The sequence below is a fragment of the Netta rufina genome (assembly GCF_964035555.1).
Source record: "Netta rufina genome assembly, chromosome: 1".
NCBI classification, from domain to species: Eukaryota; Metazoa; Chordata; class Aves; order Anseriformes; family Anatidae; genus Netta; species Netta rufina.
This window is the reverse complement of record NC_140123.1, coordinates 146769745-146787420: the sequence shown is the minus strand read 5'-3', so window position 1 is coordinate 146787420 and position 17676 is coordinate 146769745. Positions and strand designations below refer to the sequence as shown.

Genomic DNA, 17676 nt, shown 5'->3' with positions numbered 1-17676 from the left:
AAGAAAAGTCGCATTATACAATCTCCTGCTTAATTCTGCAGTCAAGTATTTCACGGTAAATCATACCAAAATCTCCTCGATTGCAAAATACGGTTCCCAAGTTACAAGAGAGTAAGTTTTATGTGCAACAGAAACAGCAAGGCAGCCGAACTACTTAACTCCTCTGGGAAAACAGAACGGGTCAGTGATGATCTGTTTCCAGGCTTTTCTGACAATTTCTTTTAACTTAAAAATAGTAAGAAAAAAAAGTCAATGTAGTCCAAGATCAGGTTTGATTTAAAAAAATAAAAACTTCACAGATTTTTAGGAGCCTAAAGTTTTTTTTCCCTTTAAATGCGCTGAAGGCTGCCTTGAGCGTGAATTAGCAGAGGGGCTGGGATTATCAACATATGTGAATAGTTTGGTCTGAAGACCAGAAAAGCTGGAATTTGTATTCCTGCAGTGAATGTCAGTTGGAGCTGAAGTGCTTCACCACTCCTGTAGGGCGAGTCCTGTTTCTGATAATGCTTCCAGATTCCTTGGATGAGGAAAATAATTTTGCCCCATGCAAGCAAATATGAAACAAGTGGGACATTAAATAATACATTACATGGCAGTTATTAAGTTATAAGTTCTTTAAAAGTAACCTCCCTCATCAAATCCTGGCAGTGTTTTACGAAATTTGTGGCTATTAGAGACAATCCTGTTTTTCCCTGAAAAACACCCAAAAGTGTCTTTCTCTGACTAATGGGAAAATTTAGGAATTTAACAGGTGAAACCTTCATTTCCCACTAAATTTGGGTACACTAAGTCATCCTACAAGGGAAGTCTCCTACTATGTGAACAAAAGGATACCAATGGGGCAAACCTGAGCACAGACTATGAGGCTGTATCCTTCACCAACACAGGGGCAGGACTGTTTCACGCGAGAGGTGACACCATGGCAAAACTTCAGCTTGGAGTCACTCCGAGTAATCTTGGGGGAAAGAGAAATCTGATGCAAAAAACAGTCGGCGTGCGTTGATTTCCCGGGAGGAAAGCTTTCCCCGAGTTTGACATAGCTGAAAAATGGCAGCCAGCGCGATCAGGGTTTCTTACATCATCTGGAAAAAGCTCAGCGCCTCACACATCTCTTTTCGGTGCGCCTGCAGAATGCGGCCACAAATTGCTGCGCACACGGCCTAACAAGTCAAGGCAGGGAAAAGCAGATTCCCAGTCATGGCCTGATCCCAAGCTCACTGCAATCATGGAAAAGATCCCATTGACTTCATAGGCTGTGGGCGATGCCTCGGGTCTGGTTCTGACCAGATGCTGATTTCTGAAATGCTGACCGTGCTGGAGAAGGCACCCTACTCGATTTTAGTAAGAGGTATTTATTTCCCATGGCCACATACCGCCATGAGCTCGGGATAATCCAAGCTCAACTCTCACCTAGAAGGAAACACAAAGCCTATATTCACAGCATGCTTTGCAGCTGAAACACGTATTTTTGTTTTTATCTTCTGGGGCTTAACGTTCGCAAAGAAAAAGCTCCAACAGTCGGAAAAGTCTTCGGGAATTCCCTTCTGTTTAATTCAGTCAGGTGTTGCTTGGCTGACACGGGCAAGTGAACTCGTATTTACGAGGTGCCCTTACGGTGCCCTGTGAAATTCGCCCTTCCCCTCCATGAAAATTGGCACTATCCATCATGAGAACATAATCCCCCGGGACAGGAGGACCGAGCCGCTTCCCTGCTCTGCTCTGCACGCAGATGTGTGCTTGTTCCCCCGCTCTCTAAGTCACGGCTGCCTCTTGGCAAGGAACCTCAGCAGCTGCACATCTGCAGCGGGGAAAAGCTTTCAGCAGAAAATACGGAGGGGGGATCTTATCCTCCCCCCTCGCCTGCAAAGCAAGCTCAGCATTTGTTCCTCTCCAGATGACACCCTGATGGGTTGATTTAATCGCTCGCAGATGCGTGCCTGTCCACAGCGCCAGCAGAATACCAGGGCTGTGACTGCAGCTCACCTGAGTAACGCGGCTTGGCAGCCAGAGCTGGGGAAGAAGTCTCACGGGGCACGAAGAGGAAAGCACTGCTCGAGGACACCGCTCACGTAAAACGATTCCACAGAACTCACCTGAGCGTGCGAGACCGCTCGTGACTAGGAAAACACCTCAGCAGGTGTTTAATTTTAAGCATCTGCTCAAAGCCCACTGTCAGCAATTAGGTTTAAGCTTGTGGCACACCAAGTCCAGCCCAAACTTCCCTGGGGTGGAAATGATGCGCTGCACCGGGAGCACAGCGCTCTGCTGGGCGGATTGAAGCGTGCGCCGAGACCCTATACGTCTGCCGAAACGCTTGGCCAAGCTGGGGGCACTGCACAGGATGCTTAAACGTGGACGGATCACAGCAACACTTCACCACATTTATTCCCCAGGGGAAATTTAATTAAAACACGCAGTATCTAGCCACTTACAGCGATTCCAGCTACAAACAGCAGTACTTGAACTGAGCTGATTAGTTACCGCGATGCCTAACGAGGGCCTGGGCATGGGAAAACACGGCTGCCAGCATCCACGTGCGGAGCCTCGCTCACCACCAGAGATACACCTCCCACACCAGACCTGCCGCCTCCTGCAAGGCACAAGACCTCACAGCAAACCTCCACCAGCACCAGCGATATGGGTTTGCAGAGCCCAGACCTGCCCCAGTTAAAAGACACGGCGATGCCCCTCCAGCTGCTCACGCGGCATCCCCAGCCTTATCACAGCCCAGCAGCAACGCACAGACCCCGCTTTAGGAACGGCAGAGCCCAACTTACTGCTCTAGTGTCCTTCCTGCTGCCTCTCACCCTGCTCTGCCATCACGCAGCCCCCCACGGCACCCGGCCAGCAGAGCATGCGACGCCGGCCGCGTGGAGAGCCCGTGGGGAGGCGCGGGCCCATCTGCTGGAGGCTTTTCTCCGCGCGGGTCGGTGGTTTTATTCCAGCTCCCTCTGCTTCGGGGCCCCTCTGCCTCTCGCCCCTCCCTGCTGCCTCTCTGCTCGTGAGGACAGAGTTTCCATCCTGGCTCCCAGCCAGCACATGCAGGGGCAAAGGCAGCGCTCGGGAAAAGCCATCTTCTGCTCCTTTTCTCCGCACAAACACCACGGTTCCCAGCCCGGGAGGACTGACGAGAGCTTCTCCTGCAGCACAGAGGTCCATGGGCCCGGCCGGCCTCAGCACTGGCACATATGAGTGCAAAGAGCCCCCAGGCAAAGCTGGCAGCACCCAGCGGCGGGGCAGAGACCTCATGCTACAGGTAAAAGGCCTCAGCGATGCACTAGCTCTTAACAGGTTTAATTAGGGAAAACCTTCAATCATCGCTGGTACTATGGGATCTCAAGTATTTACTTATTTAACACAGTGATGGCGCCTTTCAGTGCCATCCCATCAACACAGACCTTGAACTGGCCCAAATTCAAGATCACCCAGGGCCCCTGCTGAAGTCAACTCTTCAAAAGCACGTCCTGAAGCCAGGAGCCCGGACTTTGGTTGTGTGGTTTGCTAGGCTGACCGTAGACTCCGGGAATGAAAACAGTCCCATTTGCTCTTCACTAAAGCCTGGGCTGAAACCACGGAGAAATTACATTCACACACTTTAACGTTTGCTTTTATTTGCAGTAGTTTGTAAAGCTGTTTCAAGGTGAAAAACAGAAAAAAACAAATCAAAACAAAACAAAACAAAACAAAAACCATAAACAAGATAAGCATGCTATTGTCTTTTCCATTGTACCTCACAGATCCAACCACGGAAGCACTGCCCCTTCTCCAGCCTCATGTGGGTAAAGCAATGGTACCTACCCACAGACAGGTACCCTCAGATGCAACATTATTTCAGCCATATCGAGGTAAGACCAGACTCACTCATCTACTTTTAGAGCTCAAGTGCAACAAGGAATTTCCTCCTAGCTACGTCCCACTCCCTTCTTCCCTGTGGAGTCTTCTCAGCCCTTAAGGAACTGCTATGCAAGTTAATTAAAAGTCTTATTTCAGCATTTCCTTCACAGTAGAGGCCTCTTCCAGCCAGCTCTTGGGACCCTGCCAACAGACCTATCAGCCACTAGTACTTAAATCCTTCCGCTAAAAAATGCTTCCCTGAAGAGCTTATACCCCAGCTCTGGACGCCTAAGAGGGCCGAACATCAAACCAAACAGCTCCAACAAGAGCTTAAGAGCAGCTCTTCTCCGTTCTCACAGCCTTAAGTGCGCTAAAGGGCCTTTGCTCCCCTTGGTCTGGCCCCCGCTTAGAAAGGGGCAGGAAATAACGTCAGGTGCTACAAAGGGAAGAGAGCATGAACTGCGTTGGACGATGCATTCACAGTGGTCCAGAAGAACACGACCCTCACCTGGCACTTCTGAAACGCCCAGCATCAACTCCTGTTGAATAGCCTGGCTCTGTTGCGTGAAAATTTGATTTGTTAAACTTGGGGCGAGGATTGCATTTGCCTCTGTGTTCCCAGAGCACCCAGCACAACTGATGTTTAATTACAGCCTGTACAAATTGGTTATTATGGCTGAAATTCAGTGATAAAGCTTCTACTGAATTTAGAGCACCTCTAAAAACCAGTCTTGCAGCTGACAAGGTCTTCTTTATCGCCTCCTTGCCAAAATGAGAACTTCTAACACGTCAATATGCCAGACACGGGAGAAAGACAACCACACCAGAAGCACTTGACAAAGGATCTAAATGCCCTTCCTGTTTTTGGAGGACAGCAAGCATCACGTGGTTCCCTCTATAGACAAAATGTCCTAAAAGATTTCCCAAGGCAGCGAGCTAGAGACACCACTGAAAGCAGCACTTTGGGACACGCAACTTGCGCTCGTCTACAAGGGGGATCGTGCACAGGGGACGTGCCAAAGGGCTACCCAAGCTCCAGCACACAACCTTCTAACCCAGAGGCAAGGAGCGGTCCCAGCTGAGCTATAAATCTTTAGCCTGCTTTTCACATCCCGAATGTTTTCACCCTTTGTTTTCAGTGCATTCTCTTCAGTTCCTCAACGAGGCACTGTATTATCCTGGGAAATCTTGTGGCTTTCCTCTCATTTCCATCCGTACCGCCTTCAGCTCTGTCCAAGTCTATCCCAAGGTGGTAAATATCCGGTCCCACAGGCTGAAGCACTGTTTGGATGACTTACAAACAACAACAACCCCGACCCGCAAACACCACCGCGATGACAAGAAGCCGGGACACGGCGTGAGGGCGCGGGAGCACGTTCCTCCTCTCCAGCAGGACGCGTAATGACTCCCTTTCTGGGGGTTCAGAAACGGGGCCAGCATGCTTTGTAGGACCTCACTACCACACATCAAGAAGTAACCCTTCAATAATTAGCAGCCAGCGCAGAAAGCAGCTTTTTAACCTTTTTAATCCACCAGCAGCTCATCTCGCAGCAACACCCGCACAACCCTAGCTAAAGCTCCGAGGCAACCCCTCTGCTCCCCTCCACCACCCCAGCTGAGCTCCCAACAAGCGGCACTTCTCCCTGACCACACAACTTGCTGTCCCGTCCAGGAAACAAACCGTACCCTACTAAAACACCAGCACAGGATTCAGCACTGGCAGCCCCGAGGCCTCGCTCCCTTCTCCTCCAGCACCAAGCGCCGGGCTCCCCGCAGCCTGCTGAGCCCCCTGAAAGCATCCCCAGCACACTCCACACGGCTCAGCCCCCAGGTCACACGCACAGCACCCAGAGGATGCAGGGGACGGGGATTTTCCCAAGTTACGGGGCGCTCAGCCCTCGCTCCCCCCCCCCATGCTCCCCCGCAGCCCCCCGCAGCCCGGCCGCCCCTAGCCCCTCACCTTCCTCGTTGGCGGCGGGGGGCCGCGCCCCGGCATGGCGGCGGCGCCCAGCGCCCTGCTGGCGGCCTGCGGAGGGGCTGGGGGCTCCCCGCCATGCAGCGACAGCCGCTGCCGCTGCCCCCCCACGGCCCCAGCCCCAGCCCCAGCCCCGGTCTCGGCCCCGGCCCCGGTCCCGGCCCCGCGGCCGCCCGCCCTCCGCCGGCAGCGCCGCCCCAGCCCGCCCCCGGCCCGCCCCGCCGCCCTGTTAATGAGATATATTTCGTTAATATCTCATTAAGGGACTCGCTGATGATCGTGACGCTCCGGCTAGGTGCGTCAGGCTGTCATTAGAGTCGTCGGATCACAGAATGGTTGAGGCTGGAGAAGACCTCCCAGGTCATCTGGGCCAGCCATCCCCCCACCACCACCATCATTGCCCGCTAAACCGTGTCCCAAAGTGCCACATCCAACCTGCTCCTAAACACCGCCACCACCTCCCTGCGCAGCCCGTTTCAGTGGTTAGAAACTCTCAGCTTTTAGTTCAAAATAAAAAAGGGCATTCCCAGTGTTACTCGCCCTGAAAAAAAAAAAAAAAAGGCTTTAAAATGTCCTTATGCAGAAGGCAATAAAAGCAGCCCAACCATTACTAGCATTTTTAAATCTCTGGTTACTTTAATGTAAAATCTCAAGGTTTTTAAAAGCAAGCTCAATTTTTTTTCCATATGTGAAGGTGGAAATGTTGAAAAGGGGAAAAGAATGACGGGACAAATAGTTTATAAGATACTTCGTAAAGCCATATATGAAATCACGTGAAAGACTTGAACTGTACCCAGGTACTCAGTGCAAGCCGGCACAGACTTAGTCCCATGCACGTGCCCCTTGCTCCAGAAACGCCAGGTACCATTCGCAGCAGCTGAAGCACCCCTGCGTGTGTGAGCCGTGTAATATAACCCACCACCCATCACCTGATCCACAGCTGCCCAAGACTCAGACATCCACAGCAACACGCTGGTCCGAAGGCTGCTTTTGCCTTGGGTGAAAGATTTTAATCTCTTGACCATCAAAACCACGCCAGTGGAAGCCCACCTGGGCTGCACATCTGCCTGCCTGCGGGCCCTTGGGCCCTCCAAGCAGACCTTGGGCAGCTCAGCTCACCCTTGTTGGCACCCCAGATCCAACATGCACCGACCCCGTGAGACAAGGACACTGGAGCATCCAGGGACCACCAGGGTTTCCAGCACGGCCAGACTAGCAGGGAATGTGTGAGGAAGAAGGTCTGTGCCCAACCAAGGCCCAGGACTTATTTCTGCTTAAGATGCTACTAGAATAAATTTGGGACAGTTTTAAAGCTTCTGTGGCTCGGCTTTCATCCATGAGCCATGAGCAGCCGTCCTGCTTTCTTTCAGTTCCCCTCAGACCGCATTCAGCAGGGATGACAGCAGTGGGATTACCAGCTGCCTTCCCCATCCCATTGCACACAGCAAGAGCGTGGCTGTGTTGCGTTAGCCAGGCCACGGCTCCTTTGCATGCTCCCACTTCCCATTAGCTGAAATTTTAAAAATACACCTCAGAAACTAGTGGCACGACAAAAATCCTATTGGTCTGGATGGATACGACGACCCAACACCTCATGAGTATGGCGAAGGAAGCAGCTTCACCCCATGGTGAAGCGGAGGTCGCATGAAGCGTTTTGGTGGCCAAACCCCACATCCAAGCACCCTGAGGCAGATTCAAGCCACCTCACAGCGCGGGCACGCCATGCTTGTGCTACTTGTGGAGGGGGGGTGAGGGGAACGCCGCCATTTGGGGGCGCCGCCATTTTGGGGGTGTGGGCACGGCCGTGTGTGGCGGCGCCGCCTGGCGGCCGGGCGCGGAGCCGCAGCCTCGGGGCCCCGCCGTGCGCCTTTAACGGGCGGGGCGGCGCCGCCTCCATCCCCGCCGCCCTGCTCGGGGCCCGGCAGCGGCGGGAGGGGGGCGATGGTGGCGGGCGGCGCCGCGCGGCTGCTGCCGCTGCCCCGCCTGGGCCGCGCCGCGGGGGCGCGGGGGGCGCTGCCCGGCTGGGGGGCGGCGGCGGCGGCGGCGGGGCGCGGCGGGCTGCGGGGCGGCCGCTGGGCAGCCGTGGCCTTGGCGGTGCCGGTGCCGGTGTCCGCGCCGGTGTCCGCGGGCGGGCGGCGGCCGCCGCTGTGGGCAGGGGAGCGGGAGCGGGCGGCGCTGGGGCTGTCGGCGCGGCTGCGGCTGTGGCTGCGGCTGTGCCTGCGGGGCTGCGGGCTGCTGCTGCGCTTCGGGCCGCTGCTGCTGCTCTACCCGCTGAGCCGCCTGCGGCCCGCGCTGGGCGCGCTGTGGCTGCGGCTGCTGCGCAGGGCGGCCGAGGCGGCGGGGCCGGCGTGCGTCAAGCTGGGCCAGTGGGCCAGCACCCGCAGGGACCTCTTCTCGCAGGCTTTCTGCGAGGAGTTCGCCAGGCTGCACGTCCAGGTCAGCCCGCACCCCTGGGGCCACACGGCCGAGCTGCTGAGGAAGGCGTTCGGCGAGGAGTGGAGGCGACTCCTCCGGTTCCAGAGCCAGGAGCCGGTGGGCTCGGGCTGCGTGGCGCAGGTGTATAAAGCCTACGCTGACCTGGCGGCTGTCGCCGGGGCACAGGCCCAGGAGCCGGCGTGGCGATCCGAGTTGAGGTCCGCTTCGGAAGCATGGCAGGTGTCAGGCTTCAGGGGCCTCCTCAGGTGGCTGAGGAAGAGGAAGAGCGAGGGGAGGTGGGAAGAGAGGGGCGAGGAGCTGGGCCCCGTGGGCTGCTCTCCTGAGAGCCCCCTGAGCGGAGCGCGGTGTGTGGAGCAGACGGCCAAACCGCCCCCCAACGCAAACCCTTCACCAGCCAGACATCTCATGCCTGTAGCCATTAAAGTAAGTTGTACACCGGACTGGTAGCACACATTGTACTGGCAGACATCTCAAAGTGCAGTACCCTGAATGGTGCTAAGAAGACTTCATCCCCCATTGGGATGAGTAGGCTGGCTAGGGCTAGGTGGAGCAACAGAAGTGACGCTCATCTCCCTGCCTGGCTTTTCTCAGTGCTCTGGTTTCAGCCAGCTGTAATCTAGGCAGCAGTGGCCCCAACTCTTGCCAGCCTGGACAGCCCAAGTACACATCCTGCCTGTGGCACCATTTGGCATGGCGCCTGGGCACCAGAAATGCCTGCAAAGGCCCAATTCACATAAAAAGAATGAGTATTAATCTTGGTGTCACTTTTCAGAAAATGAGCCTTTTTACATGAAGAAATCTGGAACAGCTCGGTTCTTTCCAGCAACATTTGTCTGAAGAAATTTTACATTTGAGCTGTTCCAAATGCTAGTCTGTAATACCTGGTGCTGTAATGTTACACGTTAATACATGTTACTATAATACATGGCAGGAAGAGGGCAGGAAAATGAAAGTGGTGGAAAATGGTACGGGGTGAAACTGTGGGCTTCAGCTGAGAAATATTCCATCTGAAAAATCATGAAGTGTTTCTTTATGACTTAAGCCATGGCAAAGTAAGAATTCCCCTGAGGACTAGCTGGTGAAGCCTTGTTAGCACCTAGTTTTAAAGACCGGCTTCTGTCTTTTTGGAATATATCATTTTAGTTGATCAAAATAGACTATCATTTTTAGTGTTTTGATCTTGCCACCATTTTTTCTTGTGCAGGTCCTGCATCCTGGGCTAGTCCACCAAGTGCAGATGGATCTATTTCTCATGAAGATGGGTAGCCACATCCTTGGACTTCTCCCTGGATTCAAGTGGCTCAGTTTGACAGAGATTGTGGAGGAATTTGAGAAGCTTATGCTTCAGCAGGTATGTACAGTGCCACGGTCTTTACGTAATGAAGTAAACCCGACCTTTTCCTTGCTTCTGACTGGCTCTAACTCCATCCGTACAGCTCCTTTTTAAAGGGTTAGGTGAAGGCTTGCTTATTTTTTAATTAATCACTCACATAAAGTTGCTGTAGGAAACCTGACATGCTCACAGTATGAAAGAAGCAAAGCAGCAGATAAGTTTAACAATCTTTATTAGATTTGAAAATCTGCTTCAAGACTGAGTATATTTTCTATGAAGCAACCTGAACAGCTGATGAACACTGCTGCAGTCCTTTTTGCAGGACGGTGAAGGACAAGTGAACAGTGGTGAAAGGCCTCTCTGTAGGAAAAGGATCTCTCTGAACAAGTGTTCAGACATTTTTCTTCTCTTTAGTCCTACATACATGTTTACAATCTGTACTCACTGGTTGTGTTTCTTAGCCTAGAGGTATATACATATAATTAATACAGTTTTAAATGCGTTAATAACAGTCTATATTGTATCATCATCAGACTCATAGTGCTGGTAAAGTTAAACTTTACAAGTAGCTCTGAAAACGTGTCCTGATTCATTAACGTCTTACAAAGACACAGTACTGAAACATCCTTAGTACCAAATTTACAAAGATTTCCCTATATAAATAGGGAAATATTTATATAGGGAAATTTATTTCCTAAATAAATGCTATATTTCTATTAAAATTAACCATTATCTGCTAATTTCATTTTTGTGTCTAGATTGTAGAGTCTGAAGTTTCTTTTAAACCTTTGAAAACCTTAACTCTTTTTTCTATTGCAAGACATACACTCAAGCAAACTCATGCTGTAAGCTTTTCAGTGTATTCAGATGTGACTCAGGGTCATTGGGACCAGTCAAGTGGTGCAGAGCTTTTCCTGGATGCTCTGAAGACTCAGGATTAGGAGGTGCCCAGGAGAGCATCTCAGGCCTGTTGTAATTTTTAATTCTTTTTGAAAGAACAAGAAATATTCCTATGATATTTCCCATTGAGGTGAGGCAGGGTTATCTTCCCTCCCATGTCCTCGTGCAGCAGCAGTGGACTGCAGAAGGTACAAGAATGTTGTTGGAGGGAGAGGTGGCCTTGCGTCAAGGCACTGGATCACTGAGAAGCTGGGGCTATGGCTTCCCATAGCGGATTATTTTGCGTGTCTTACAATAAATTTCTTAGTGCTATGTTTGCGTGTCTGTCTGTAAAGTGAGGCTAGGGCTGCAGTTCTCCCACCTTGCCTGCCTGCCTTGCTATTTGGACAGTAAGCTTTGGTTCAGGATCCATCTCAACCTGGAAAATAATGCAGTCCTGGTCTTTTTTGGGACACCCTGCCTGTATAGTAAGAGTAGCTTCTGTTTCTGAGGTGCTGGGTCCTGTGTCGTTCATTACTGAGCCTTGCTCTGCTCTTCCATCAGGAAAGGTGTAAGCATGTAAGAAGCGCCACTCTTTGTTCTGTTCTGATTCTGGCTTTCTGAACAGGTTTGCTGGTACTGTGCATTGCACCGCACAGCAACACCCTCACTGAGGATCCCAAAGATCTAATTGCACCTCTTTCCCAACCTGCTTTTTCTTTTTCTCCCTTGAGATCGACTTACGCTACGAAGCCAGAAATCTGGAGCGCTTCCGGCAAAATTTCCTAGATGTTGATTTTGTGAAGTTCCCAACTCCCGTTCGCCCTTTGGTAACGAGCGAAGTTCTAGTGGAAACGTTTGAGGTAAGAATTGCACATCCTGAGAACAGTGATAGCAGCGAGAAGGCCCTTAGGAGAGCACTCTAAAGAGGTGTTTTTTGAGAACAAGCACTCACAGGCAGAAGGATGCTTTTTCTTACTTGCTTGAAGAGATCGGTGTCGTTCCTTCAGGGTCTCTTCCACTCTTTGTTTGTAAACAGTGTGTCCCAGAAGACATTCTTACTGCATTTCCTCAACTCTTCACCTACGTGAAGGTACGGGTGAAAGCGGGACGCGGGGTGTGTTTGACTCCAGCCCTGTCTTTATTTCAGGAGAGCGAGCCCATTTCGCGCTACCTGCATGCAGAGGTTGCCACAGAACTGCGGCAGAGCCTTGCAAAGATGGGCATGGACATGCTGCTAAAGATGGTACGCACTTGGCTGAGGCTGGAAGTGGAAGTGGTTTTCCCGCAGAAGCTATTCAGTTGGGGTAATAAGGCACTATGGCTAAAGAGAGAACAGAACCTATTTGCTTCCCACGCCTTCTGCCCTTCTCCCCATGGACTCAAAGACACAGCTGTGCCTTTTGGAGCCAGCCCGTGGACGCCAGGTATTGCGGTAACCCAGGACGTGGGCTGCTGGGGCACTGCAGCTCCTGAAATGACAGAGGGAGCGCCTACCTCGTGTGCGGCGTAACAAAAGGGCTGAGTCAAGCCTGGACTAGACACATCGCCACTGTAGGTTTTGGTGCAGAGCTTCTTTAGCTGCTTGCACACGGCAGGGTCCTGCCGTGCAATTTGATCAGGGCACTGCTTACAAACCCCACTGATCCATTTAATGAATATTCGTGTACTGCCTAAGTGCTGCAAAGTGCAACGTAGTTAGCAAATATCATGCTCTGCGCAGATACTAGGGATGTGACTCCCTGGGAAAACAGCTAGTTATTGTTTATTTATCGCCCACTCCTCCAAAACTACCTTCTGTAAGGCAGAACTAAATATGGAGCAAAGAAAAGCCCAGCCAGGTTTAGCTTACAACTTAACTTCTGGCTGTCTAGTTGTTCTATTGCCAAATAATCAAAAGTGATTTGGAAAGGAGTGCTGAGAGGTGACACAATCGGCTTTGAGAAGCCATGAGAACTAGCAGGGAAGAGCTGCAAAAGAACCTCACAGTGCTGGGCAAATGGGCAGCGAGGGTCAGGTGGGATTCAGTGATAACTGCAACCCTGTGCTAAGGCAGCAAAACCATCCGGATTTTAGGAGTAGAAAAGAATTAAAGAGTAGAAAATAAACATTAAGGCTGTATATAAAACAAGTACCTGTCTAGCATATTCTACAGTTCTAGTCCCTCGCTGTCCGTGATCTTCCATTTCAAGGGCTGTAATGGAACTAAGAAGGATGCAGGGGAAGGCAGCCAGGACAACTACCAGTGTGGAATGGCTTCTGTGCAGGAATGATGAAATAACTGGGACTCAGCTCTGAAAAGCAGAGAAATTGGAGTAGCTTATAATGCAGTTATATAGTCATGGGTGTTAGAGAATAAATACGGATCTATTGCTTATGGTTTCTTAGAACAATAAGGACATAAAAATTAACAGAGGTCACTTTTTCAGGCAGTGCCCCAAAACCCTGCTGTTTTCACATTGCCATAATTATTTACGTGACAACTAGACAAATTCACAGGGGGAGAAATCTGTCAGATATACAGAGAGAACCTCCTGTGGGTATGAAGCCCTGCAGCCTCGGGTTGCCAAGAACGTTGGTGGAGAAGCATTACCTTGTGCTTGCCCTCTTGTTAGCCCTTTCTGCTGCTAACTGCTAGCAGAGGTGGAGAAGTACTACATGCACTGGACAAACTTAGCCACGCACTAAACCCCGCACCAGTGAGTGGCAAACAGTCTGTTCTTACTGGTCCTCTTCGGCAAGGCCCACCAGGCTGCGTTGGGCACAGGGTTAATAGTCAGAGAGAACTGGAGTTCCCTGCTGGGACTTGTTGCTGTTCTACCTGGCCTCTAGCAGCTGTGCAGGGTTGCCTCACCCAGCTCTGCTGACTCACGGGGAGCGAGTAGTACCCGCCCCATTTGAGCAGGGTTGATCTGCAGCAGAAGCCACTGACTGCTGCTGCCTGAGGCGATGTGTGTCAATAAGGGCAACAAACCAACCCACGCTGTTTGCCCGGGGTTTGGTGCGGGCAGGCTTGGTTGGCTCAGCTGCTGTGAGACCTGCCTGTCTTCCAGATCTTCGTCGACAACTTTGTGCACGCCGACCTGCACCCCGGGAACATCCTGGTGCAAGGCACGGCCCAGGCCAGCCCTGGTGGCAGGGAGCAGACGGCCGTGGTGGACCTGTGCGACACGCTGGTGGTGGAGGTGCAGCCGCCCCTGCGGCGGCTCTGCCTCGTGCTGCTGGACGCGGGGATCGTGGCGGAGCTGCAGAGCGCCGACATGCAGAACTTCCGTGCTGTTTTCACCGCTGTGGTCCAGGGCCAGGTGAGGCTGGGGAAGGGAGAGAGCCACGGAGCCTGGTGGGTAAAGCACAGTGCTCTCTGTTTCCCCTTACAGCCCTCCTCAGGAGGGGAGAGGAGGCTTGCCAGCTGGGAAGCTATGCCAGGCACGGGGATGAGATGCTCAGCTGAAGCCGGGCTCCTCTTTCTCCTCCTTCACACTTTAAAATATGTTCTCAGATGGGCTAGAGAATCCAGTGCCGATGTGTCCTGTTCATTTTGAGAAAAAGCATATGTAATCATACTGGCGTGTTGCTGTTCCTCAGCTGTGGGTTGGATGGCCCCTCAGCATATCAGAGGGACACATTTTACCTTGGTCCAATCTGCTGAAGCACACCCAGAAGTCAGTGCTAAAATCAGTGTGTCCAGGCCCATTCTGTACTGCCAGACGTCTAAGCCGATAAGCAAAAACTCTGAAAGTTTTCTTGCAAGGCCTTCATGGCTGAGGTTGGGTTAATTTGTGATCTCGAGGTGAAAAACTTGACACCAAATCTCCTTGCCATACCTGGGCCACATCATCCATGAGGAGCTGCAGTGCCACTCACAAGTGTAGCTTGGAGATGGTTCTTCCTCTCCTGCCTTGTCCTTTTCTTGCCGAATGCCCTGGTACAGAATCATCTCGCTCTTCCCTCCATGGTTTGCAAACAGAAGGTTGGACTTAGCCTGTAGGGAAGGGTTAATAGATGCCCTTCTTTGCACCACCTCATCTGTTGAGAAGAAAATGTTAATCCTGTGGCTTTATTCCCCCTTGCCCCTAAACTCTTATCTGAGACCATCTTTGTTATGTCCTCCCTTACAAGATCTGCAAGAACAGCAGAGCAGGCCTTTACCAGATACCAGCTAATAGTTTTAGACCAGTTCCACATTTCCTGTACCCGCTTCTGTTGTTTGTGTCCCTGTTGCTGGAAATGGGAAGCGTGACCCTGGGAGCTCTCCCTGCAGTGTGCCTCCTCCAGGAATCCGCAGCAGAGGTTAACAGCGTGCAGCTCCCCGCAGGCTTGGCACCAGTGCTGCAGTTTTGCTGATTTTTCTTTTTCCCTTGTTTCACAGGGGGAGAGAGTGGCAGAACTGATCCTTCATCATGCCCGTGCTAACCAGTGCCAGGATATCGAGCGATTCAAATCCGAAATGGCAGAACTAGTGACCAAAGTCCGGGGGAACACCATCGCCCTGGGAAAGGCAAGCCCACGAGCCGCGTCCCATCCTCATGTACCTGTAGATCAGCACGACTTTGCTTTCAGAATGGGCTGGGTGGAAAGGCCAGCTGTGATCCCCTCAGCACCACCAACCAGTACTGGGAGCTTTTAGTCCCTCACATGGAGCAAAAGTCCCTAAAATTCTTTCTTACTTCCTTCTAACAACAACAACAAAGTGTTTAGTTTTTTTCTTTAAATTTCTAACAAGAACCATGGGTCACAGCTGAACTCTTCTTCTTGGGCAGGGTGGAGAGGATCATATTTTGAGGTTGGCTGTTGTCACTAAATGCTAACAAACACTTAGAATCCTGCCTGTCATGCATCTGACTGTCTTGACCACAGGTTTTTTTGATCAGTTGCTAACTTCTCCTTTTCTATTCCAGCTTCAGGTGGCAAATCTCCTCTCGAATGTCTTTAAATTATTGATGACCCATAAGGTGAGGTCCTCTCGCTGTCTGCCTTCAGCAGCTGGGAGTTGTTTGGGGAGGTAGAAGTAATGGGATCACAAAGGGCAGTTGAAGTGGGGGGCTGTGACTTCTGAAGTGAATGTCAAGGAGGGGGACTGACAGAAGGCATGGAAGGGTTTTAGGCATGCAATTTCTCGAGTCCTGATATACATCCTACAAAGACCACCTTCTATTTTGTTGGATTTTGTCTTAATGCTTCGTTTAATGGTTGATATTTTTAGCTAAAAGGAATTTCATATTACATATTAGGGAAATATTTAGTAAAGTGTTGCTATAAGATGTATTTTTTATCTTTTTAAAATCCTCTTAGAAGTAGAAAAGGAAATCTAATGTAGGTTCCATTTATATATCACTGCATACTTTCTTCCCTGAACTTTTCTCCATGTATCTTTATGTAACAGCACTAGGCCGTTTTAGTGGTAAGTTAGAGCCCTCTGTGAGGATTTGCTCCCAAAAAGGAGATTCTTTCTTCTAACTTTCTGGGAACAAGCTCCGAAGGCTGGAAGCAGCCTTGGAAACCGACAAAGCCATGGTGACCTGAACTGGAGAGGAGAAGGTTGTTTGTCAGCCATAGGTGTACCCAGCCTGCAAAGGGTCCCTGTAAACATTCCTCAGTTAGAGCTTTTAGTCATTAAGACTCATTAAGCTGGTCTCCAGTAACATGAAACGTAGTAGAGACCCTTACAAAGCAATTCCTGCTCACGTCTCCATGACTTCTTGGTGCCCTGGTATGCCTTAAAACAATCATAGAACTGGGAACTGGGGGCCAGTTTGTTTCCATGCAGAGCAGAGGGCTCTTTTTGTCCATGATACGGGGAGCTCTTCTGTGGCCCTTCAGAAGGTGAGCTGCCCCTTACACAACCCTGTGTGTTCAGGTAGGTTGGATCCTACTGCAGTTTATAACCATGTTAGTGGTGGTGAGGAATCCTAAACTTCCACTACTCCAGTGTGGGGAAAAAAAACAACAATCACCCTACTTGGAACTGAGAAGTAAACTCTTGGGTTCCCTTAGGGCACTTCCCCTGAAACTGTTACTTTTTGGACCTGCTGCTGGATTTCAGAGTGTTCTGAAACTCCAAATGATGAAGTTGCAGCATGGTTTCAGATGTACTTACAAGCTCTCTCTTGTTTCTCTCCTTCCCTCTCTGCTTAGCCAGAGCTGGTACCTCTGTGAAATGGGCTCAGAAGAAAGGTCCACTGAGTTCATTCAGTCTCTTGTGGTTCTAGGTGAAGCTCGAGAGCAATTTTGCTTCCATCATCTTTGCCATTATGGTTCTGGAAGGTCTTGGTCGTTCACTGGACCCTGAACTGGACATCCTAGAGGCAGCTAAACCACTGCTCATCAAAAATGCAGCTTCTGTCCTCAAATAGACTCCAGCAGCTGCTGCCCCCTCACTGTGCAGGGTGGGTTACCTGTGGTGCCTGCGAGCTGACAGAAAGAAGCTGAAGGTGAGGACACTCACACGTCTCGGGGAAATGCCATGTGGTGATTACTCTCCATTAATGCGGCCTCCAAGCACCAGTCAAGGGATGGTTGTAAGGCCTTCATCTTCCAGGAAGATTTCTCACAGACGGAGAGTTCTGACTCTTACGATTACCTGGTTCTACGAGCTAGTATGCTCTGCTAGTTTTTAACTGACATATCATGCAGTTCAGGCATACAAGACCACTGCAGCCTGATCAAAATAGTTTTACTGGTCTAAAAGTCTTTAAAAAGATGTTCAGTGATCAAGCTGGCTTGTTTTTGAAATAAATCAGGTGAAATATTTTAAGTTAATTTACTGACTCATCTGTCACTATGATATGAGAAATGATGTTCTGACACCTAAGCAAGCAATTCGGGATGAAAAAAGCCAGAAAGTCTCTTTGTCTTTTGTACTTCAACTTCTACTTTTATTGTAGAAGTGTCCTGAGATCCTGCATGGAGTGGGCTGTTCTTGGTCATTTTGGATGACAAAAACAGACCAGCCGATTATTTTTTTCAAACTCCCATACTCTAGCACAATACTGCAGGAGTTTGGATTATGAACAGCAAAAGAAAATAGTTGACTTAACAGAAAAACTAATTCCGTAATAAAAATATTTTTTTGGAATATTTGTACTGGTCTTGGTTTTTGTTGAAGTTTAAAAAAAAGTCTGTCCTCTCCCCCTGCTGCTGTCACTTCCCTACCCCTAACACCATCCTCCACCCCCCCCCAACTCTCACCACATTCAACTCAAAACCTGAACTAATATCC

The 17676-nt window shown here is 50.6% G+C and overlaps 2 protein-coding genes across 2 annotated transcripts in view; one reads left to right on the top strand and one right to left on the bottom strand.

Moving 5' to 3' along the window:
- DENND2A (DENN domain containing 2A) overlaps window positions 1-5929 on the bottom strand; it is a 52575-nt gene extending 46646 nt beyond the window's left edge. Inside the window, exon 1 of the mRNA XM_084306139.1 lies at window positions 5795-5929. The gene's annotated coding sequence lies outside the window, so the exon portion shown is untranslated. The remainder of the gene's footprint in view (window positions 1-5794) is intronic.
- Window positions 5930-7750: 1821 nt separating this feature from the next.
- On the top strand, window positions 7751-17216 carry ADCK2 (aarF domain containing kinase 2; the record flags this gene model as incomplete). Its single annotated transcript, XM_084287578.1, has 8 exons — window positions 7751-8668; window positions 9450-9596; window positions 11192-11320; window positions 11608-11703; window positions 13511-13762; window positions 14827-14955; window positions 15356-15409; window positions 16667-17216. The coding sequence occupies 8 exons, from the start codon at window positions 7751-7753 to the stop codon at window positions 16808-16810; spliced, it is 1869 nt and encodes a 622-aa protein (XP_084143704.1). The 3' UTR covers window positions 16811-17216.
- Window positions 17217-17676: the final 460 nt, after the last annotated feature.